This window comes from Eptesicus fuscus, chromosome 14 (genome assembly GCF_027574615.1).
Source record: "Eptesicus fuscus isolate TK198812 chromosome 14, DD_ASM_mEF_20220401, whole genome shotgun sequence".
NCBI classification, from domain to species: Eukaryota; Metazoa; Chordata; class Mammalia; order Chiroptera; family Vespertilionidae; genus Eptesicus; species Eptesicus fuscus.
The window spans coordinates 70,070,238-70,090,928 of NC_072486.1; the positions used below are offsets into that span (position 1 = coordinate 70,070,238).

Genomic DNA, 20,691 nt, shown 5'->3' on the forward strand with positions numbered 1-20,691 from the left:
GTTGATATTTGGCTCTGTTGACTAATGAATTTGCCGACCACTGTCCTAGGACTTCATATTAAAATGCAGACATGCTTCCAACATTACTAATCATCAGAGAAATGCAAATTAAAACCACAATGAGATATCACCTCACACTTGTCAGAATGGCTATCATCAACAAATCAACAAACAATTGTCGACAAGAATATGGACAAAAGGGAACCCTCGTGCACTGTTGGTGGGAATGCAGATGGGTGCAGCTACTGTGGAAAGAAGTATGGAGTTACCTTAAAAAATTAAAAGTGGAACTGCCTTTTGGCCCAGTGATTTCACTTATGGGTATATATCTGAAGAAACTCAAGCCACTACTTTGAAAGAATAAATGCACCCCTGTGTTTATTGCAGCATCTATACTAATAAAAGGGTAATATGTTCATTAGACTGGAAGACCTTCCAGGAGACCTTCCAAATGTCCTTCCGGACAAAGCCATGGTGGTGGTACTAAGGCAGAGGCAGTTAGGGGCAATCATGCCAGGAGGGGAGGGCAGTTGGAGGTGATCAGGCCTGTGGGGGGGGGCAGTTTGGGCAAGCAGGCCAGCGGGGGGGGCAGTTGGGGGCAAGCAGACTGGCGGGGGGGGGGCAGTTAGGGCAAGCAGGCTGGTAGGGGGGGCAGTTAGGGTGATCAGGCCAGCAAGGGGGGGGCAGTTGGGGATGAGCAGGCCAACGGGGGGGGGCGGCAGTTGGGGGCGAGCAGGCTGGAGGGTGAGTGGTTAGGAGCCAGTGGTCCCGGATTGCAAGAGGGATGTCCCAGATTGGAGAGGGACACCCCCCCCCCCCCGCCCCCGTGCATGAATTTCATGCACTGGGCCACTAGTTATTTATAATAAACAAGAAACAGAAGCAAACCAAGTGCCCATCAATAGGTGAGTGGATAAAGAAGAGTGGTACATATACACAATAGATTATTACTTGGCCATAAAAAAGAATGAAATCTTACCAGTTGTGACATCATGGATGAACCTAGAGGTTATTATGCTAGGTGAAATAATTGCTCATCAGCAGATGAGAGGATAAAAAAGATACAGTACATTTATACCATGGAATACTATGCAGCAATAAAAAAGAAAGAACTCTTACCATTTGCAATGGCATGGATGGACCTAGAGAATATTAGGCTGAATGAAATAAGCCAGTCAGAGGAAGATAAGTATCACATGATCTCACTCATGTGGAATCTAATGAACAACATAAACTGATGATCAAAAATAGACCCAGAAACATAGAAGCATGAACAGTCTGTTGAACCTCAGAGGGAATGCAGGGGAGGGTGGGTGGGAAGAGATCAACCAATGAACTTGTATGTATGTATACATAACCCATGGCCACAGACAATGGGGTGGTGAGGGCCTGAGGGCGGAAGAAGCGGATTAGAAGAGGATAATGGGGGGAAAAGGAGGACCAATGTAATACTTTCAACAATAAAGATTTTTTTTTAAAAAGAAAAATTTTTAAAAAGAAATGATATACAGGACATTAGGTAAACCATAAAACTGGAATACCAAAAATAGTTTAGGAAAAATATTATGTATCAATGTTAAACTATTAAAATGAGTAACTGTCCTATGGTATATAAAACAAAATCCTTAATTTTAAGAAATAGTAAAGTTTTGGGAAGTTAAAGTCCATCATGTATGTAACTTTACTTTTTAAAAAAGTATAGGGAATATAATATGCAGAGGGGGGGAGGGAGAGAGAGAGAGAGAGAGAGAGAGAGAGAGAGAGAGAGAACAAATGACAAAGATAATGAGGAAACTGGTAAAAGTGTTTTATTTTAAATAAAGGAATATTTAAAACATTCTCACAAAAAATCCCAGACATGCTTCTCAGAACATTTTCTATTGCTTCTGGGTTCAGCTTTTTATTTTAGCTAGAAGAGTTTGCCTGCTTTTTTTTTTTTTTTTTTAATGTTAGTTCTAGCTGCTTAAACATGTTTTCAGTAGAATGTTCTTAATTTGGTTTTGTCATTTTCGTTTTATTAATTATTTAGCTTATTTTCTTTTCTCTTGCCAATGGGAATTGAAATGTGGCAAAGCAAGAGCGAGGGGGGCAATCAATGCCCTGTATGAAAAAATAACATGGTTTATGTCTGTGGGGGTGGTGCCTGCCACAGAGCAGGGGCCCAATAAACAGTAGACTCTCCTACTCCATTAAAAGTGTCAGATTACATCCTTACCTCTCTCTCTCTCTCTCTCTCTCTCTCTCTCTCTCTCTCTCTCTCTCTCTCCTGTGTGTGTGTGTGTGTGTGTGTGTGTGTGTGTGTGTGTGTGTGTGTATGTCTTCGTCTCCATCCAGATATATTATGTTCAGGAAGAGAGGCCTTACGAGGGTTTATAAAACTCTTACCTATTTATCTGACTTGGTATAAACCTGCATCATCTAATCCCGTGGTCGGCAAACTGCAGCTCGCGAGCCACATGCGGCTCTTTGGCCCCTTGAGTGTGGCTCTTCCACAAAATACTACGGCCTGGGCGAATCTATTTTGAAGAAGTGGTGTTAGAAGAAGTTTAAGTTTAAAAAATTTGGCTCTCAAAAGAAATTTCAATCGTTATACTGTTGATATTTGGCTCTGTTGACTAATGAGTTTGCCTACCACTGATCTAATCTCACTTTAAACCAAGATTTCAAAATGTCATGTCTCGCCTTCTCATCTTAACACTAAGGAACACTTGAGTTTGCCTGAGAGTACACTAGTATTTATCAGCACTTTTATGATTGAAACATGACTTCTGACTATAGGTTTCCTTTTGTATAAAAGTTGATGACCCGAAATCCGGTAACCATAGCTAATGAGATACCATCCTCCAAGGCAGGAAATGAATTTCAACTCCTGGCCATATTAATTGTCGATCACTTTCACAAGCCAGGTCTCCTTACTCTTAGGCCTCGTGGGAAAAGGTGTATGGCATACTTCAGTTTGGACATGCTAACGGCCATGAAAAGTTCAATGTCATATCAGCCCTTCAGCAAATTTTTACATGCAACTTCCCATATGCTCAATTACAATATAAGAATCCACCAATCATCTGTTGTTTTATCTTCAACTCCTCTGCGATTTAAATTTCTAACATGTGACTAAAAATGACCCTCTTTGGAAAGTAAAGCCTTTTAAAATCAACTCTCTGCTTATATAGAAGAAAATAAAAGAGAAAAAATATTGACCTAAGTAAATTCTCATCTCATGAGCTTCAGATCATGTTCAGACATGGTGCTGTCTTGCTTCTCATAAGCTCTTCCCTTCTTCTGAGCCTCTAATATCTGACTGCGTGTTTCCTATTTTCATTATGATCAACTGGTCAGTTAACTTGTGCCTACACTAGGAAAGCTCAGTCCACCTATTCCTGACAGTGTTAGGAAACCAATAACATTAAAACTCAAAGTCCTAAATTCCCAAAAGGAAGCAGTGTCTTCCTTATTCCAGCGGTTCTTAGAACACTGACACTAATGGATATCATCCAAGAAACCTTATTCCTCAGCACAGGATCAGATTGGGCTTTTGCAATAAAGAATCAGGTTACCACCTATATTCAGGATTATTGAATTTCTACCTTATTGACATGTTAATTAAGTAATATTGAAAACTAGCACTTTCACTAATTTGTCAAGTTCATTATTTTAAATGGTTTGTTTTTACCCCCTTTCAAAATTGCAACTCAAGGTCAATAATATTCCAGGATGATAACAGTAGAGACAGGCTCAACATACATTCTTCCAGATAGTGGTTCTTAAAATTTGATGTGAGAAGTGAAAATGCAGGTGTCATGGTTCCCACTTCCAGAGACTATTTACATTGTTTTAGGTGAATGCCAAGAATCTGCATTTTTAATAAGTATCTTGGGTGACCCTAATTCTGGTGATCTTTAGTCCACACTAAGAATTTGCTAAACACTATATATGAACCTTATAATGATCGAGAAGTATATTTTAATCAAGACATTTATATTTCCTTTGAAAACACCTTTGTATTCTTACAGTGTTATTATGTACTTTACATTGTGAAAGTTTATATATATATATGGCCAAAATAAAAAATAGTTCTAAATAATTTGTGAAATTATTGGTTCATTACATTGCTTAAAAGCATGCTCTGCTCCTCAGGGAGTGAGATACTTTCCTTTATTGGATAAATAGAGCTTTATTTTGCTTCTTTTTTACTTTACTTTGCTTCTTTTCTTTAGCTGCCAGGAAAATCAGAACTTATTTTACGCTCAGTAGCGCTTCATTTAATGTAACTTTTATTCTCCATCATTTCCCCTTCATATTTAACAGTTGTTTATTTAATCTTTTTGATTCATTTGACAGTAAATTGTTTCAAATCCTCTTTGCAAATCGGCAGAGTAAGCAATAAGAAAGAAATGATTAAGTATTTCACGTCAAAACAAGTTTGCTAGAGACAGAGAATTTTTATAATTTGGTATCCAAGTTTATTAACTGTAGAATTTTTAACAACAAAAACGTTTGGTATGGTAACTCAAAATTCCAGTTCCTAATAGGAAATACCTATTGATTTAAGATGTGTTTTCAGTTAATAACTCTCCATCATCAACAATCATGTTCTGCCTAATTGTCTACTGGGTGACGGCCACTAGAGACTTCCTCTTCTCCTTCTATTTGTAGTTTACTGAGAACCTCCCTCTCTCCCTACCTGCTTTTCTTCATTCCTCCCTCCCTTCCTTCTTCTATCTCTAAAGCTGCACATTTTTAGTGTCTACAACTTGATGAGTGTGTGACTAAACATCACCACCATCAAGGCCATGGACATATCTGTCACCTCCCAAAGTTTCCTCCTGCTCCTTTATTACATTTTCTTATGCAAAAAATCTATTACCTTTAATATTATTTTAATATCCCATATTTAATAATAATAACATAATAGCAATATCTCATATAGCACCTACATAGAAGGTAATATTCTAAGAACTTTACATATTTACATTTAATTTCCATATAAACGCTATGAGGTAGATATGGCTCACCTATTTTTACAGATGAGGAATTTCAGGCAAACAGTGTTTAAGTAACTTGACCAACGTCAAACAGCTGTGATATATTTAGGATATTTTTGAGTGAAACATCAAAGGGTTATGGTAGGAGAGGGTTCCACTTTTAAATAACATCTCAAAAAGTTTTCATATAGAAAAATACAAAGAGAGAAGACCCCAAAAATTACCAAAGAGCCCTCTTTTAACAGAAGTTCTATAAGTTGATGAAAAAAACCCTTTTTAAAAATAACAAAAGGTACAAAATGAAATATAAAATGATTCTTCTTATCTCCCACATACCCAACTTCTTAAAAGTATTATCATCAATAGTTCATTTTGTGTTTTCTCAGAAAAATAAAAGAAGAGGGTATGTGTATTCACATGCGCATAATACATAGCCATACATTTTGTATTGATGCATATGTGTGCTTGTGTTTCTTATATGTATATTTGAGTACACACTGTACATTCACACATATTTTAGTAATATTTAAAACAATAGGTATAGATTCAGAAACTGGGCACTGAATAATGTGGGAAGTAATGAGGAGACAGAAGTAAAAGAAATGTGGATATCTATAAAGTGATTTCTTAATGAACTCAAAGTTTGGCATAAAGTAGTATATATTAGAGCATTTTGCCAAAATTTGATATTTGACTGAAGAAGAAGACTTCCTTTGTTTTTGAAATAAAATAATCTTACTTTTCATTTAGGTGATTATAAAGGTAGTTGGACATTTTACATTTAAATAATAAAGTTCTTTGCAAAATCAATAGGCACTTTAGGAGCATGCCAATCCTGAATAAAGGGCTTTGTTTCCATAAAGGAGGGTTTGTAACCATTTTCTAAATTACATTCTTCTTCTTTTTATTAGGATATTTACTGTTATCTTCTGACATTTCACATCAAATTCATACAATTTTTAAAGCCAAAAGCACAGATGCTATATTTTAAAAAGACAACAGGTCAATATATATACACTCTAAGTTAATTATGCTTTCTAAAAGAATTGCCTTTTGCCCTAGCCGATTTGGCTCAGTGGATAGAGTATCGGCCCACAGACTGAGGGGTCCCAGGTTCAATTCCAGCCAAGGGCACATGCCCAGGTTGTGGGCTCGATCCCCAGTGTGAGGCGTGCAGGAGGCGGCCAATCAATGATTCTCTCTCATCATTGATGTTTCTATCTCTCTCTCCCTTCCTCTCTGAAATCAATAAAAATGTATTTAAAAAAAATAAAAATAAAAGAATTGCCTTTTTTTACAAACTTAAAAAATTGCAACATTACCTATAAAGCTTTGAAAATAATACTCATTTTCATAATTAAGAATTGCCTAAAATAAAAGTAATTTCCCCTGACATTTATTCATATATCCTATTTCATAGTGATGTATCCCCTCTGAATGCCTATGAGATACCTGGAAATTAGCATAATTTTTATAACTACAGTAATCTGAAAAAAACTATACAATATGAATGGAGAATATGAATATTTCTTGGTTGTAGATGTATGCAAAAAGTTATATTTTATAAATATACTAAAAAAGTGTCATTTTATAAAATACTATGAAATATCAGAAAACCAATTGAATATCAACTCCAATTCTCATTCTTAATTTCACAAAAATGAAAAAATCAAAGCCTTGGGAGATATTTTCCGGTTTGATATTCTTCATATTATTCTATTGGATATGGTTGGCCTTAAGTTGAAACATATAGTTAAAGTTATTAAACATTTCTATATACTTAGCTTCAATTTCTGTAGCAAGATGAAAGAAAACCAGTCCCCCATCAAAATTAACAAAGGATACTAATTATGAGTGAAGTTGCATTAACAACTTCATAACAGGCAAAGGCACGTTTTCCTTGTGATGGCCCTCACAAATCCTGGTTTCTTCCATCACAAATACAACCGCTGTATAGAACTATTGGGCGAGATGGAGAATTACCTGGAGAGCAGATGTTGTAAGGAGAATACAAAAGTGAGATGCCACACTGAATTCCCTTACATTCAAGAACTGTTTTCACAAGTTGCTCATCTGGGAAGCTGCCATAATTATCTGTTTTATTTTTATGCTATTAATCCAATTCCTGTTCTTCTGACCTAAGTTCTCTCCAATTTTCCATTCTTTGTTATGTTTTACTCTGCAGCATGGTGATCCTAACCAAAGCACCGTCTCTGTCAGTTTTCATTATACATTGGCTACACACAGGGTCCCAACTTACCTTGGAGTAAAAAAAAAAAAAAAAAAAAAAATACAGATCCTCTGGCAATTTTCAGATTTAAAAACATAGAAATCATTTTTCTTTCAAACTCATGAAAATAACAAAACCTGATGAGAATATATATGTACTTGCTGCAATCATAGAAAAAAATAAATGAAAATTCTCTAAATAGAATCCAAAGTATATGTGATATTCTTGAACACTGACATTAGAATTGACAACTGTAAATCTGCAAATCTATATTCAAAATAAATAATAATCTTCAGTCATTTCCAAAATAGCTCCATATCTATTGAGAACCAATTTTATCTTTTCAGCAAAAAAAAAAAAAATCATTTTTCATTTGAAGTAGTCTTATTTTTGTCAGATAGGGATAATTTAATCATGTATTCTAATAAAATACTCCATTTTTCTGGAAAATCTCATGAATAACTGGATGTAAATTTTAAGGTAAGGTAAATATAACAAATCTAACAAAGGATGAGGATTTATACATGCTGAATGGCCATTGGAAAAAATGTAAATGTTTCAGACCTTGTGCTCATTTTAACACAGAATCACATCCTGTCCTGTATGCTAATAACTTCCTAATATCTCCCCATTATGTCTTAAATGAAACCAGAAGTCTTGATTATGGCCTGTAACATCCTACATCCTCTTGTCCCAACTACCTTTCAGATAGCATTTGCTACTAAGCCCCTCCCTCCCTTTGCTTCAATTACAGCGACCTTAGGTGAGATATACCAAGCCTCCTTACACCTTGAGTTCTTTATACTTCTTTTCTCTCTTCTTCTAAAACTCTTCATCCAGATATTCACAGAAGTCACTCTACTCCCTGCAGTTAGCCATCAGTTTATATATTCCCCTTGGAAATGCCTTGTCTGTCCCCTATCCTATACAATAAAAGGCTAATATGCAAATAGACCTAATGGCAGAACAATCGAACAACCAGTCACTATGATGGGGGTGCACACAGAACATGGTGGGCGTTGGCAGCAGGCGGCAGAGTGTGGAACATGGCAGGCATCGGCCACAGCAGGATGGTGGAGCAGGTGAGTGGGGCGCCAGACCATGGCGGGACACCAGTCACCATCATCGGGGCGAGCCTCTGGTGGTTACTGAAAATTCTTTGCTCCCATGCACCATGGTCCCGCCTGGCGCTCGCACTGCTGCTGGTGCCAGAGCTGCAGCTTGCACCCACTGCTGGCACCCGGCGCCAGCCTCGATCACTCGGCACCATCAGCGGGTGCAAGCAGTTGCTGCCGGCCCCGATCACCCCTCAGGGCTTCTCCACTTCCCCCTGCTCCAGAGGGGCAATCAGGGAAGCAGCCACCATTCGCACCTGCTGATTACACTGGCCCCAATTGCTCTGCGCCATCAGAGGGTGCGAGAGGGGCCAGCGCCATCAGCATGTGGGAGCGGCAGTGGCATGGGGGTGCAGAGAATAGGCTGAGACCCACCCCTATGCCACTGCAGCATCCAGGCCCACAGTTCCTTTCAAGGTGCACAAATTCGTGCACTGGGCCCCTCGTTTAAAATAATACACTTCTTACCCTGATTTATTTTGCTTATAGCAGCCACCAGTACCTAGAATTACATAGTATTTACATGTTTATTTTCTGCCTCTCCCACTAGACTACAAAGTTCTTAAGGTTAGGAAGTTGGCAGTTATGTTTACTATTGAGGTCAATGAGGGGTAGTAAATGATCAACAACATATGTTAAATTGAATTGAGCTCTATGAGTCACATTTTGATTTCCTAAAAGTACATGCTACTGATAAAGCTTTGGGTTTGCAAAAGCACTATTCCTGTTAGTCTTAAAAATGAATAAAGTGAGGAAGATGGAAGAATCAGGCACACATAAAAACAAAAAAGGCAAGACCCTTTACTTTTAGAACAAAACCTTCCCATCCTATTAGACATTATTTCAACTGTCATCTTACACTTTCAGTGTTATTTTTTCTCATTACTAACTTCTGATAACTCACCACCTATTCTCCCCACACTCTTCATGATTCGAATCTTCTTTACATAACAGACTTGTCAAAATTTCCACTGCAAAACGGATTGCACCATGCCAGGATATGTAGCTACATGTATTTTGTATACCTGCCTTTCAATCTCTTATAATAGGAACTTCTTCCCGAGAGAGACTACATTTATCTTCTATGTCATTTACAGATAATAGTTCGCTATTTTTAAACAATTCCATTTTATTCGTAAATGAGTGGGCCTGCATAAAGAAAAAAGTGCCACCTCGTGTTTACTGTGTAAGAGAAAGAACACCTTCCTTGTCACAAAGTGTCATCAAAGTATTTTTTCACCTACGGGCTCCTTGCCTGCTAATATTTAGCTAGGACACCGAGCTGGAAAGAGAAGGCGGTGCATTCCTGTGCTGATTCCCTTACATTATAAGGTATCTCCATATGATTCCCAGAGGCACCTGCACTTTACCCAGCCTTCACCAGAAAGCAAACTGATTAAGGAAAAAGACACTGACAACTATTAATTCTAATATTTGCAGAAGAATTACTACCAAAAATGGAGAAGTCTCATAGCCCTCCCTAAACTAAAAAGAGTATGTTGTAGTACACTCAAAGATAAAATGTTCAAATAATAAAGTTCACTTTTTAACATTGAACAAAGGGAAAGATTAGATTAGTAGATTACTGGTAAAGTTGAGGTGGCACAATTCCCTGGCTATGGAGCTCTCTCCATGGTGTGCAGTTATCATCTCATGCCATGATCGGCAACACATTAATATAGATTTTTCTACATATGAGTATTGAGCTCGTGGGTAATAAGTCCCAAAAGGTATAAATCCAAACCTCAAAAGCCTGTCAATCTAGTTAGGAAGGCAAGAAGTAAAACCACACTTTGTATATAAAAAAGCATTTATTAATGTCAAGAGTATTCCAACTACACATTATATAGGCTTGGGAGGTTGAGAAGGTTTCATGGAGAAGTTCAATGTTAAAGGCTGGTTCTCAAAGGAGAAAACTAAATTCCAACGAAATCTACAGAAGCCAAGAGCAGCACGGATGTGCACAGAAAGGTAGATGGTATTTTATCTCCGGATTTATTTTCAATATCAGACCATATCCCACACTGTCAAGTCTACAAGTCTAGCTACTGAAACCAGTGGGCCAGTGGGAAAACAGTATATGGATATATATATATCCATAAAACAATGTAAGACATAGGGAGAGGAGAGAAAAAAGAGTGAATCATTATTAGAGCTCTGAAGGAAAAATAATACTCCTTTTTCAGTGAATGTTCTTTCAATGAAAGAGAAGTTAAATTGTAGAGTTTTAACAACCAACAGGCCAAAGATTTTTTCAGGTGATTTAGGAAACAAACAAACAAAAAATTTTGATTTTCTTTCTCCTTCATCAGGCCAGGTAGTTTGCTGACAAATAGTCTAGGAGTTCACCAGATGAGAACACATGGGTGTATTATATCAACTAGAAATCACCATGAAAAACCTCAGTATTGTGTGAATGAATATAGAGCAAGCAGTGATACTGAAGAATGTGGGGTGAGTCACAGACCGTAGAGCTAGGAGAGAAATGCATATTAATGGCGTATAAAGGAAATGTATTCCTTTTCTTATCCCTGTAGCATCAGCAGTAGCCCCCAAGTTGCTATTAGTGTACATTCTTATATAATGTCTTAAGGCCTTCAAAAAAAGGAGTCAAAAATGAAATTTCAAATAATCCTGCTGCTATTTAATTGCGTAACTATGAGCAATCCACAAAATAAATCTTGCATGTATAAAATGATTTGTTTTAAATAAATAACTGCAAATTTTCCTATTATCAGGAATTCAGAAATTAGGTCAAAAGAAATTTGGTCTTCATTAACTTATTTTCAAAAATGAGTATAATTGAGAGCAAAGTTTACACAAATGCAAAATACACGACATCAGAATTGAATGAAATAACTATACAAAAAATAAGTATAATACCAAGTCAATCTTTAGTCTAAAGGGAAATCCTAAAAAGAAAAAAATATATCATAGACCCACTGAAAATGAGAAAATGGCACAGTCTCTAAGGTACTCTGCTGAGAGAACACATTATCTCTTCTAAACATACCTCTGTCTGTCAACAAAATACATGCTTATAAAAGAAATTAAGATGCATACATTTTTTAAATGTCCTCATTTAAAAATATGTATATCTTTATCTAGTTTTGGAATTCAGCTAAATGTGAAACATCACATAAAATGAAAGATAAAAATCATGTGATCATATCAATAAGATGCAGAAAAAGCATTTGACATAAATCCAGCACCCATTTTTTATTTAAAAAAAAACAAACTCTCAGCAAAGTGGGAATGGAGGGATCATCCTTTCACATAATAAAGGCCATATATGACAACTCCACAGCTAATATCATAGTTAATGGGCAAAAACTAAAAGTGTTTCCCTTAGGATTAGAAACAAAACAGGGATGTCTGCTTTCACCACTTTTATTCAACACTACAGGCCCAGTGCATGGATTTGTGCACTGGTGGGGTCCTTCGGCCTGCACCCTCTTACAATCTGGGAGCCAGGTTGTGGCTGAGCGGAGCTCCCCCTGTGGGAGCGCACTGACCACCAGGGGGCAGCTCCTGTGTTGAGCATCTGCCCCCTGGTGGTCAGTGCATGTCATTGCGAACAGTAGTTCCTGGTGGTTCCGCCATTAGGGTCAATTTGCATATTATCCTTTTATTATATAGGATAACAAATAAAACACTTAATATACTTATTTGTGTATATGGTATTTATAACATACACACACACACACTCACACACACACATACACACACACACAAAATCCCACTCCAATTATGTCATTCTAAAAAAGGGAATTTCCCTGCTACTTTGTTAGAAAAATCACAAAGAAAAATTATTTTGCTTTTTTGTTTTTTAAAATAGCAAGTTAACAAACCTATTAAAATTCAAATATTATAGAGCTAGTGTTTGAAAGTCTTATAGACAACTACACTAAGTTTTTTCTGAGAGCATAGATGTACCAGTAATTCTACCATATTTGTTTCTGATGAATGTATACTACAAATAAATGTTTTCCTGTATTTGTTCAGAAATCAGAATGATTTATGTAATTAAGTCATGAAGTTTATTCTAAACAAAACTTTACAGAAATACCACATAGTAACTTTCTTTCCCATATTAAAAATATCTTTATTTTTAAATTAAAGAAGAGGTAATGTCTGCAAAAATGACACTTCCAAGTTCTTAAGTTTTATGTCATGAATAATACATTACCTATTTTTTGTTTCTTAAAGGCTCTAAATCAGTGGTTCCTAATGTGGGGCACATACCCCACAGGGTTTGATTTTTAAGGGTGGGCAATTCGAGAATGAGTTATTAGTAGTGAATTTTTTGCAATTCTTATTAATCTAGGGGCCTCATATTCAGTATATGAATATATATTGTGACATATTTATGCATTTCAGTTCTCTATTATATGTTTTGAAACTTTATTAGCTATCTACCTAATAAAAGAGTTACATGCTAAATGACTGTACCTTCATGACACCCACCAGCCACTCAGGAGTGAGTATGCAAATTAACCCAACAAAGATGGCTTAGCGTTCTGCACCAACCCAGCCACTAGGGGCCTCTGGGCAGCATGGGAAGGCAGAAAGGCAGCTCTGGGCCGGAGTGGAAAGGCTGCTCAGGCCAGAGAGAAGGCGGTGCCAGCAGCCAGGGGAACAAAGGCCCATTCGTGCACGAATCTTCATTCGTGCATCGGGCCACTAGTTTTATCATATCACTTCATACTTTTTAAACAGTTTCTTGGTGATTTCTTCCTCAGGACTTCAACTGACCTTTCATTCTTTTATTTTTCTCTTTCATGGATGCCATGTTCTTTGGAAGCTTGTTTAAACCAAGTTAGTGGCCTTTTAGGTTTCCTCCACATGAATAGGTGTTCACGTTTTGAATAATAAGAATTATATGTCGGGGGCAGAGGGATATCAGGATTTTAGAGATGCTTAGGTGGGGCATGGCCAAAAAAAGGTTGGGAAGCACTGGTCTAAATGGTTAGCAATCATGACTCAAAATGCAAATACTACCTAACATAAAAATCTCCTCCAATTATTTAATGCCACCTGATACCACTTCTCACTCAAACATCATGCACCTGAGGTACAATGATAAACTGAAGCTGGAACTTGTTAAATATATTGTCACAACATTAGTTTTTTGTGTTTTGTTTTTTTTTTGTTTTTTTTTTTTTTTTTTGGTTTTTTTATTATTGGTGACCACTTTGAAATTTCCTAAATTTGGCAAAATTTAAGTTCTACCCTACTACCTGCATGAAAAACAAGGCCTGGAAGCTATCGCCAAAAAGGTCATTAGGACAAAGGAGGAGTCTCAGGTCCTTTTTTCCCAAGGCAGTTTAAGGCAGTAATTAGAGTTTACACTATGGAAAGAAGGGAGGTAGGGTAGTCAGGGCCTAATGCAGGTCAACAGATGTGCACAGAAAGGAAGGATATGGTATGGAGATACAGATATGCATGGCCAATCTAAACACTGTTTTGAAAAATCTGACATCCTTTCTTTTATTGGCTTCTTTTAAAAAAAAAATTATTGTTGTATTACATATGTTCACTTTTTCCCTATTGATCTCTTCTAGCCCATCCCTGCCCACTGCCCCCCCCCCCAGGCCTTCACCATCCTATTGTATTTGTCCATTGGTTATGCATATTTGCATAAAAGTTTTTTGGGTGCTCTCTTCCCACCAACCCCCCCCACTCCCCCACCTTCCCTCTGAGATTCAGCATTCTGTTCTATGCTTCTATGTCTCTGAATCTATTTTGTTCATCAGTTTATGTTGTTCATTAGATTCCACATATGAGTGAGATCGTGTGATACCTATCTTTCTCTGACTGGCTTATTTCACTTAGCATAATATTCTCCAAGTCCTTCCATGCTGTCTCAAAGAGTAAGAGATCCTTCTTTTTTGCTGCTGCATAGTATTCCAGGGTGTAAATGTAGCACAGCTTTTTTATCTACTCATCTGCTGATGGGCACTTGGGCTATTTCCAGATCTTAGCTATTGTAAATTGTGCTGCTATGAACATAGGGGTGTATACATTCTTTCTGATTGCTGTTTTGGGTTTCTTAGAATTCACTGAATCTGGAAGAATCAGAAAACCTGAATAGGCCAATAATTACTGAGTAAATTAAGCAGTATTAAAAAAACTCCCAGCAAACAAAAGCCCTTGCCCAGATGGCTTTACAAGGCAGTTTTACCAAACATTCAAAGAACTAACACCTATCCTCCTCAAACTATTCCAAAAAAATCCAAGAGAAAGGAACACTTCCAAGCTATTTTTATGAGGCTAGCATTATCCTAATTCCAAAACCAAATAAAGACACTAAAAAGAAAGAGAACTACAGGCCAATATCCCTGACGAACATAAACGCCAAAATCCTCAACAAAATAGTAGCAAATGGGATCCAGCAACATATTAAAAAGATCATACACCATTACCAAGTGGGATCTTTTTTTAACTTTTAAAAATTATGCTTTTAATGTTTTCTGCTTTAATTAATTGGAAATGGGAAGGCTTAAAATTATACTTTGAAGTATTCATTTTACCAGCAAGTTAAATAATTCCATTTAGAACAAGCATGATTAAGTTATAGTATAATGATATACTTAGTATTTTAGCCAGCACAAAAATAATTAGGTGAATATACAATAGTTCTAAGAAAGGTGAATATACAATAGTTCTAAGAAAGACCCATTTCTTCAGACAAAAAGACCTGAACATTGTCTAAAATGATCTGAGAGGGAGGAGATAATTCTGTCAATTATGAATTACAAAGCTGTTGGCTATTTCCTCTCTTACTAGTATAGATGTTTGCATGAGCTGAAACTTTGGATAAGCACTATTTAGGATTCCATTTTCACTTCTATTATCATTAATTAATGAACATTAACTCCATTAAAAATAATGGCCATATAAAAAGAGCTCAGAAAGTGTAATGGGAAATTCTTGGTCATCTATCAGATACAGCTTGATATTAGCTTCAACTACACATATTTTCCAGAAAGTTTTATACCTTATATTTCATCGTATAAGTATAAAACTACAAAGTAAAAAATAAATTCAGGCAATGGATTTATCAAATGTTTTCTATCCTTAAATAAAGCTTTGAGTCACAATGCAACTAAAGATAAGGAAAAAAAGGCAGAATTAATATATATATATATTTATAAAATGCATTATAAATATATTTTGATGAGAAACAGAAGACATTTTCCTAAGAAACTGTGCTATATTATAAAACATATGCTTTGTTAAATGTTCATATAATTTTCCAATAAGTGGATTGTATTTGACTGCACAACATTTCTACATCTTAAAACTATAACTACTATATCCTATCAGGATCACTAATTAGCTTAATTTATGAAAATTAAACTTGTCAATTTCAATGAAACTTAAATCTTCAAAGTAACTCCCATTTTGCTTCCAAGTTCTGAGAAAGTGTATTTTTATTCTTCTAATCCACTTACATGTGAATCATATGAATTAAATCCATTTCATAGACTTTACTCAGGCATCATGATTCAGTTTCTTAAATTATTTCAAGAAATAGATGCTTATAAGCATTTTATTATATAATAATAATGCCATTAATGGTTAGCATTTCCTCATCGTTCTCCTGAAAACAAAGATAAAATTCTAAATAAAATAAAAATTTAAAAGTCATTTCAGGAAACACATTTTAAAATAATACTAACTTCACATGTCTAGAATAGAACTTCCAGCTGGTGAAATTACCATGTCATCACATTCATTATAAAAATGCCTATATTCAATCTTATAGACATTATATAGTATTAAAATGACTCACCAGATACTGCTCTACTTCATGAAAAACACTGCCATTGACACTAGATTTTTAAAAATATATTTCCATTTAATATTTCTTTCTTTATGTCCTCTTGACACAGAGTCCTTTTTTATTCATATGCACTTCTAATTTGAAATCCTGATATTGATTTGCACTATCCAATTTTCCTTAGTATTTCAAGTGACAAAAAGACAACATGACCAATATATATCCCCCTTGATAAGGATTAAGCACCTACACTATTCTGAATCTCCTTCAAAATTTGTCACAAAATTACCAACAGGATAAAAGAGAAATACAAGCAACAGAATATGAATTTTCACTAATTCATTTTTGAAAATGCACCAGTAGAACTTACAAAAACATGTGAGACTAAATGAAAGTCATGTTATTTTATTTTACTGTACTATAATTTCCTACTTAGCCAAAAATTCTTCACATATAACATATTCTATTAGTTGGCTAGATGACAACATGAGAAACTCTGTTCAACACAAGATGTCTAAAAAAATTAGGTTGATTTTAACCACATTATCATTTTAAAAAAACCAATTAAATTAGCCAGAAAAACAATACTGAAAAAGCAGCCTTGGGAATAACTTTTTTCTTGAAGCCATTACCAAATCCCTATTGGACTGATTAATTATGCCAGAAAAGAAGCATAAAGCTGAAGAAAGGGCACTATCACTACTTGTCTTATCTAAGAACTCATAAAAGTACAAGGCTCTAACCACCTTATTTTATTAGATTCTCTAATATGTAAACGCTGCTACTTTTCTGCAGTTTGCTGAATATTACTAATCATTTCAGATCTTTCTCTTTGCTCCAATGTAAAAAGTCTTAATTCCAGCTTAAAATTTTTTCAAAGTATTAATTCAGAAGATGCCCCTTTGCCTGCAAAACACCATTATCCCCAATAAAAGCATGCGCAAAAGCATTCTAGAAGAAAATTAGAACGCACAAATTTCTGTAACACAACCAGCCCTTGGTGACCATCAATCTCACCAGATACTGCTCTATCTTCTAAACATTTATTGAGTGGTCATGGGCCCATTGTCTGATGGGTTCTCTAGTTTCTCAAAAAATGGTGGATGACAGTCACTTGCTTCTTTTTTTGAAACTATGATCCGAGAGTCTTAAATATATTGCAAATATCATTCCACTGCATTTTATAGAGTTCATCAGTTTCAGCCCTGACGTTCTAAAACTGAATAACTTATCAGCCACAATGAACATGCATATGCAGCAATAGGCACATATGCATTACAAAATCATTTTATAATGATATTTATAACTTATATTTTATAATGTAAAATAAGAATTATAGTTCTTAGAGGGAAAATGCATGCCAAGATTACTTATTCCTATAAAAATGATACTTCAAATGCACATGAAAACTTTTCACTTGAATACACTGGAGCATTTTTTGGGCATTTCAATAAGTATGGTGCCTAATTATACCTTTATTGGGGCACAGATTTTGTGTTTTTCATTCTTAGTATGTTTTCATGTATTCATACATATAATATTGATGATCCGCCTTTACATTCAGGAATTCTAAAATTTCTTTATCGTATTTATCAACTGTCAGCCATCCGTACCCAACTCCCTGAGTACTTTCATCTCTATATCATATCTACTTCATAGGTCAACAGAGTTCCTCAACACCATTTAGATAGTGAGAGAAAAATGATTTCCTCTAACTTATGTTATACAACTTCAGTGGGTCTGCAATCACCTCACATACATCCCACCTCCATCCCGTTTCCCTCGTTGGCACCTACCCTAGTGTTGTCATGGTGACAATGGTATACCAGAAGGCCGCCGGAATGCTGGTGAACTTGGTGGCGGAAGACCCCTTCTCTGCGTAGAACATAACCGTGGCGAAAATGATGATAGCCATGGTGAGCGAGAAGAGCAAGAAGCCCAACTCGGATGCACAGCTCTTCAGGGTGTAGCCCAGGATGCGCAGGCCTTGCGAGTGGCGGGAAAACTTAAAGATGCGGAAGACACGGAAGACCCGGAGGGTGACAAAGGCCCCGCTCACGTCCTCGTTGTCCGTCATGACCAGCCCAATGTAGTAAGGCAGGATGGCCACCACGTCGATGATGCTCATGACGCTCCGGACGAAGCGGTAGCGGCTGGGGGCGGCGGCCAGGCGCAGCAGGTACTCCACCGTGAAGATCATGACGCAGGCGGTGTCCAGGCAGAAGAAGGCCACCGCGTACCGCTCCCCGCAGGGCAGCTCCTTGATGTGCCCCGGGCTGGACCCGCACGGCACCGTCTCCACCACGTTCGCGATCACGGACACGGCGATGAAGAACCCGGTGACGTAGTAGAACACCAGGGCCATCGTGCTGGTGTGGGGGTTCTCGAAGGCCCGCCAGACCTTCTGGCGCGCGGTCATGGTGGGCAGCGCGTTCTCGCCCGTGCTGTCCGAGTCCGCGTCGTCCTGCAGGCGCTCGGCGTTCTCCCGCCGGCGGTCCTTGTACTCCTCGTAGCAGCAGTCGCCGATGATCTCGGGGATGAGGCCGAAGAAGGCCAGCTCCTCGTCGTAGGCCGAGATGCACTCGTGGCGCGGGTAGTGCAGCTTCCCCGTGCGGTAGAAGTTCAGGATGTGGCGGAAGATGTCTGGGTCACGGTCGAAAAAATACTGCTGCGTCTCCGGGTGGTAGAAAAAGTCCCGCTCGGAGCTGCCCAGCAGGGTGTCTGGGTACCGTTCCAGGGTGTCCTGCCACGTCTGGAAGCGGGTGCCACTCACGTTCAGCACAATGAGAGCGTCCTGAGTCCTTTTCCTCTCCTGCCTCGGGGGAGCTGGCATGGGGCCCGAGGCCACGGGCATCCACCCGATGGCCGCCGCCCTTGCAAAGGGCAGCCATGCTGCGACCCCTGCAGCCATGGCGCCTTGAAGTGGAGGCAAGAAGGGCGATGGGGCCTGGACGGTAGCTCAAAGGGGCCCCAACCACCCACTCCCTCCTGTCGAGTAAATAAATGCTCCAGAGGAAGGTGGCCCAGAGGGATCACTCCTCCTCCCAGGCAGGGCTCCTGGCCAAGTCACAGTTTTCAGGAGGGCAGGTTTCCCTCCAAGACAGCTATTTGGAAAACACAGCGTCCTAGCAATCACGCCCAAACCTTTCCCAGCAGCTGGGCCAGGCCACTCCTGGTGCCGACAAGCACACAGGTGGCCTTAAACGCGGCAGTGTCTTCAAACAGGTGTCTTGGATTTCTCCTCGAACGGGGGGGTGAGTGTGCCTTGTGCAGTGGGGTAGAGAGAACCGAGGACGATCACTCAGGGGTCTTCTTTTGACGGATCAAGGAACGCTTCCCACCTGCCCTTCGGCTCTTTCAAACCTTCCTTTTTCAAGTGGCCCTTCCCGCCAAAGGAGTCTCCAAAAGGCGACCTGTTGTAGCCTCCCAGGCGCGATCAACCACAGCCACTGCCCCACGTCTCTTGGGGAGTCCGGTGACCACCTCGGTCCCTGGGGCTGAATCTCAAGAGATGGGAGCGCAGAGGGGCGGGCGCGGCGGGGGGGCGTCCGTAGAGATCGATCCTCTTCCCCTCGTCGGCAAGCACCCGTCGTGTCTGCCCAGAGCGTTCGTCCAATCGCCCCTTCACGCTCTTCCCAAGTTCAGCTCAGGTGCAGCGCGACAGTTACAGAGCCCGGGAGCTGGCAGCCGCCACCGCCTCGGCGGCAGCAGCAGCATCGGTCTGCACACAGAACGCGCCTCGCCTGCGGTACATGCCTGGCCGCGCGTGCACCCGGGCTGAGTTGCATAGAGACTTTCTCCTCGCCGTGCACCCCGGAAAGGGAGAAGCAGAGGGAGCAGCTCGCCCACCGCCGAATCCGGGCGCCCGGGGAGCATAAACGAAGCTCAGGCGAGCTCTGCCTCCCCTTCCCCCATCCTTCCGAGCTGCCCTCCTCCTTTTCACCTTCCAAAAGCCGGACGCAGGCCGGCAGAGCGGCAGCAACAAGTTCAAAAGGTGCGGGGGAGGCGAACCGAACGGACTCGCTCCTGCCAACTTACTGCGCCTGGGCGGTCGCCGGGGCCGGAGCTGCACGGTGCGGGGTGGCGGGGCGCCGGGGCTGCGGGGCGGCCGTGGCGCTGCGGGGCCGGAGCCGGGGCCGGCGCGGGCAATCGCCGGAGCGCGGAGGCTGGAGGCGCTCGGCAGCGCGGGTGCGCGGGAGGGCGGCTGGCTGCTTCCCCGCCAGTGGGTGGTCCTGCATGTCCCCAGGCTCCCTGCGCCGCTCAGCTCGTGCGATCAATAGAGAAGGAGAAAATAAATAAATAACCGAGCGCACGCCCCGCCACGCAGGTTGTGCACGGCGTCCCCCGCCTTTCCCTGGGCTTGACCTTTCTCCGCCCCCGCCCCCTCGGGCTCCTCTCGCTCCACCCCAGCCACCCACCAGCCCCGGCGCAAAATGTCACCTAGGGAGAGCATCCAGGTGGGTCTGCCGGGGGAGGAGAGCGAGCCTCGGCGAACAAAGGGAGGCTGCACGCGCCGGGCTGCGGTGGCTTGCTGGAGGAGAGGAGGAAGGGGACCGGTGCCTTGCTTCTGCCTCC

At 39.7% G+C, this 20,691-nt stretch overlaps 1 protein-coding gene across 2 annotated transcripts in view; it reads right to left on the minus strand.

Annotated features, from left to right (window-relative positions):
- KCND2 (potassium voltage-gated channel subfamily D member 2) overlaps positions 1-19,027 on the minus strand; it is a 525,626-nt gene extending 506,599 nt beyond the window's left edge. For both annotated transcript variants that reach the window (XM_008157583.3, XM_054726521.1), the window contains exon 1: positions 17,913-19,027. In XM_008157583.3, the coding sequence (XP_008155805.1) occupies positions 17,913-19,027 (1,115 nt within the window). The remainder of the gene's footprint in view (positions 1-17,912) is intronic.
- Between the last annotated feature and the right edge of the window lie 1,664 nt (positions 19,028-20,691).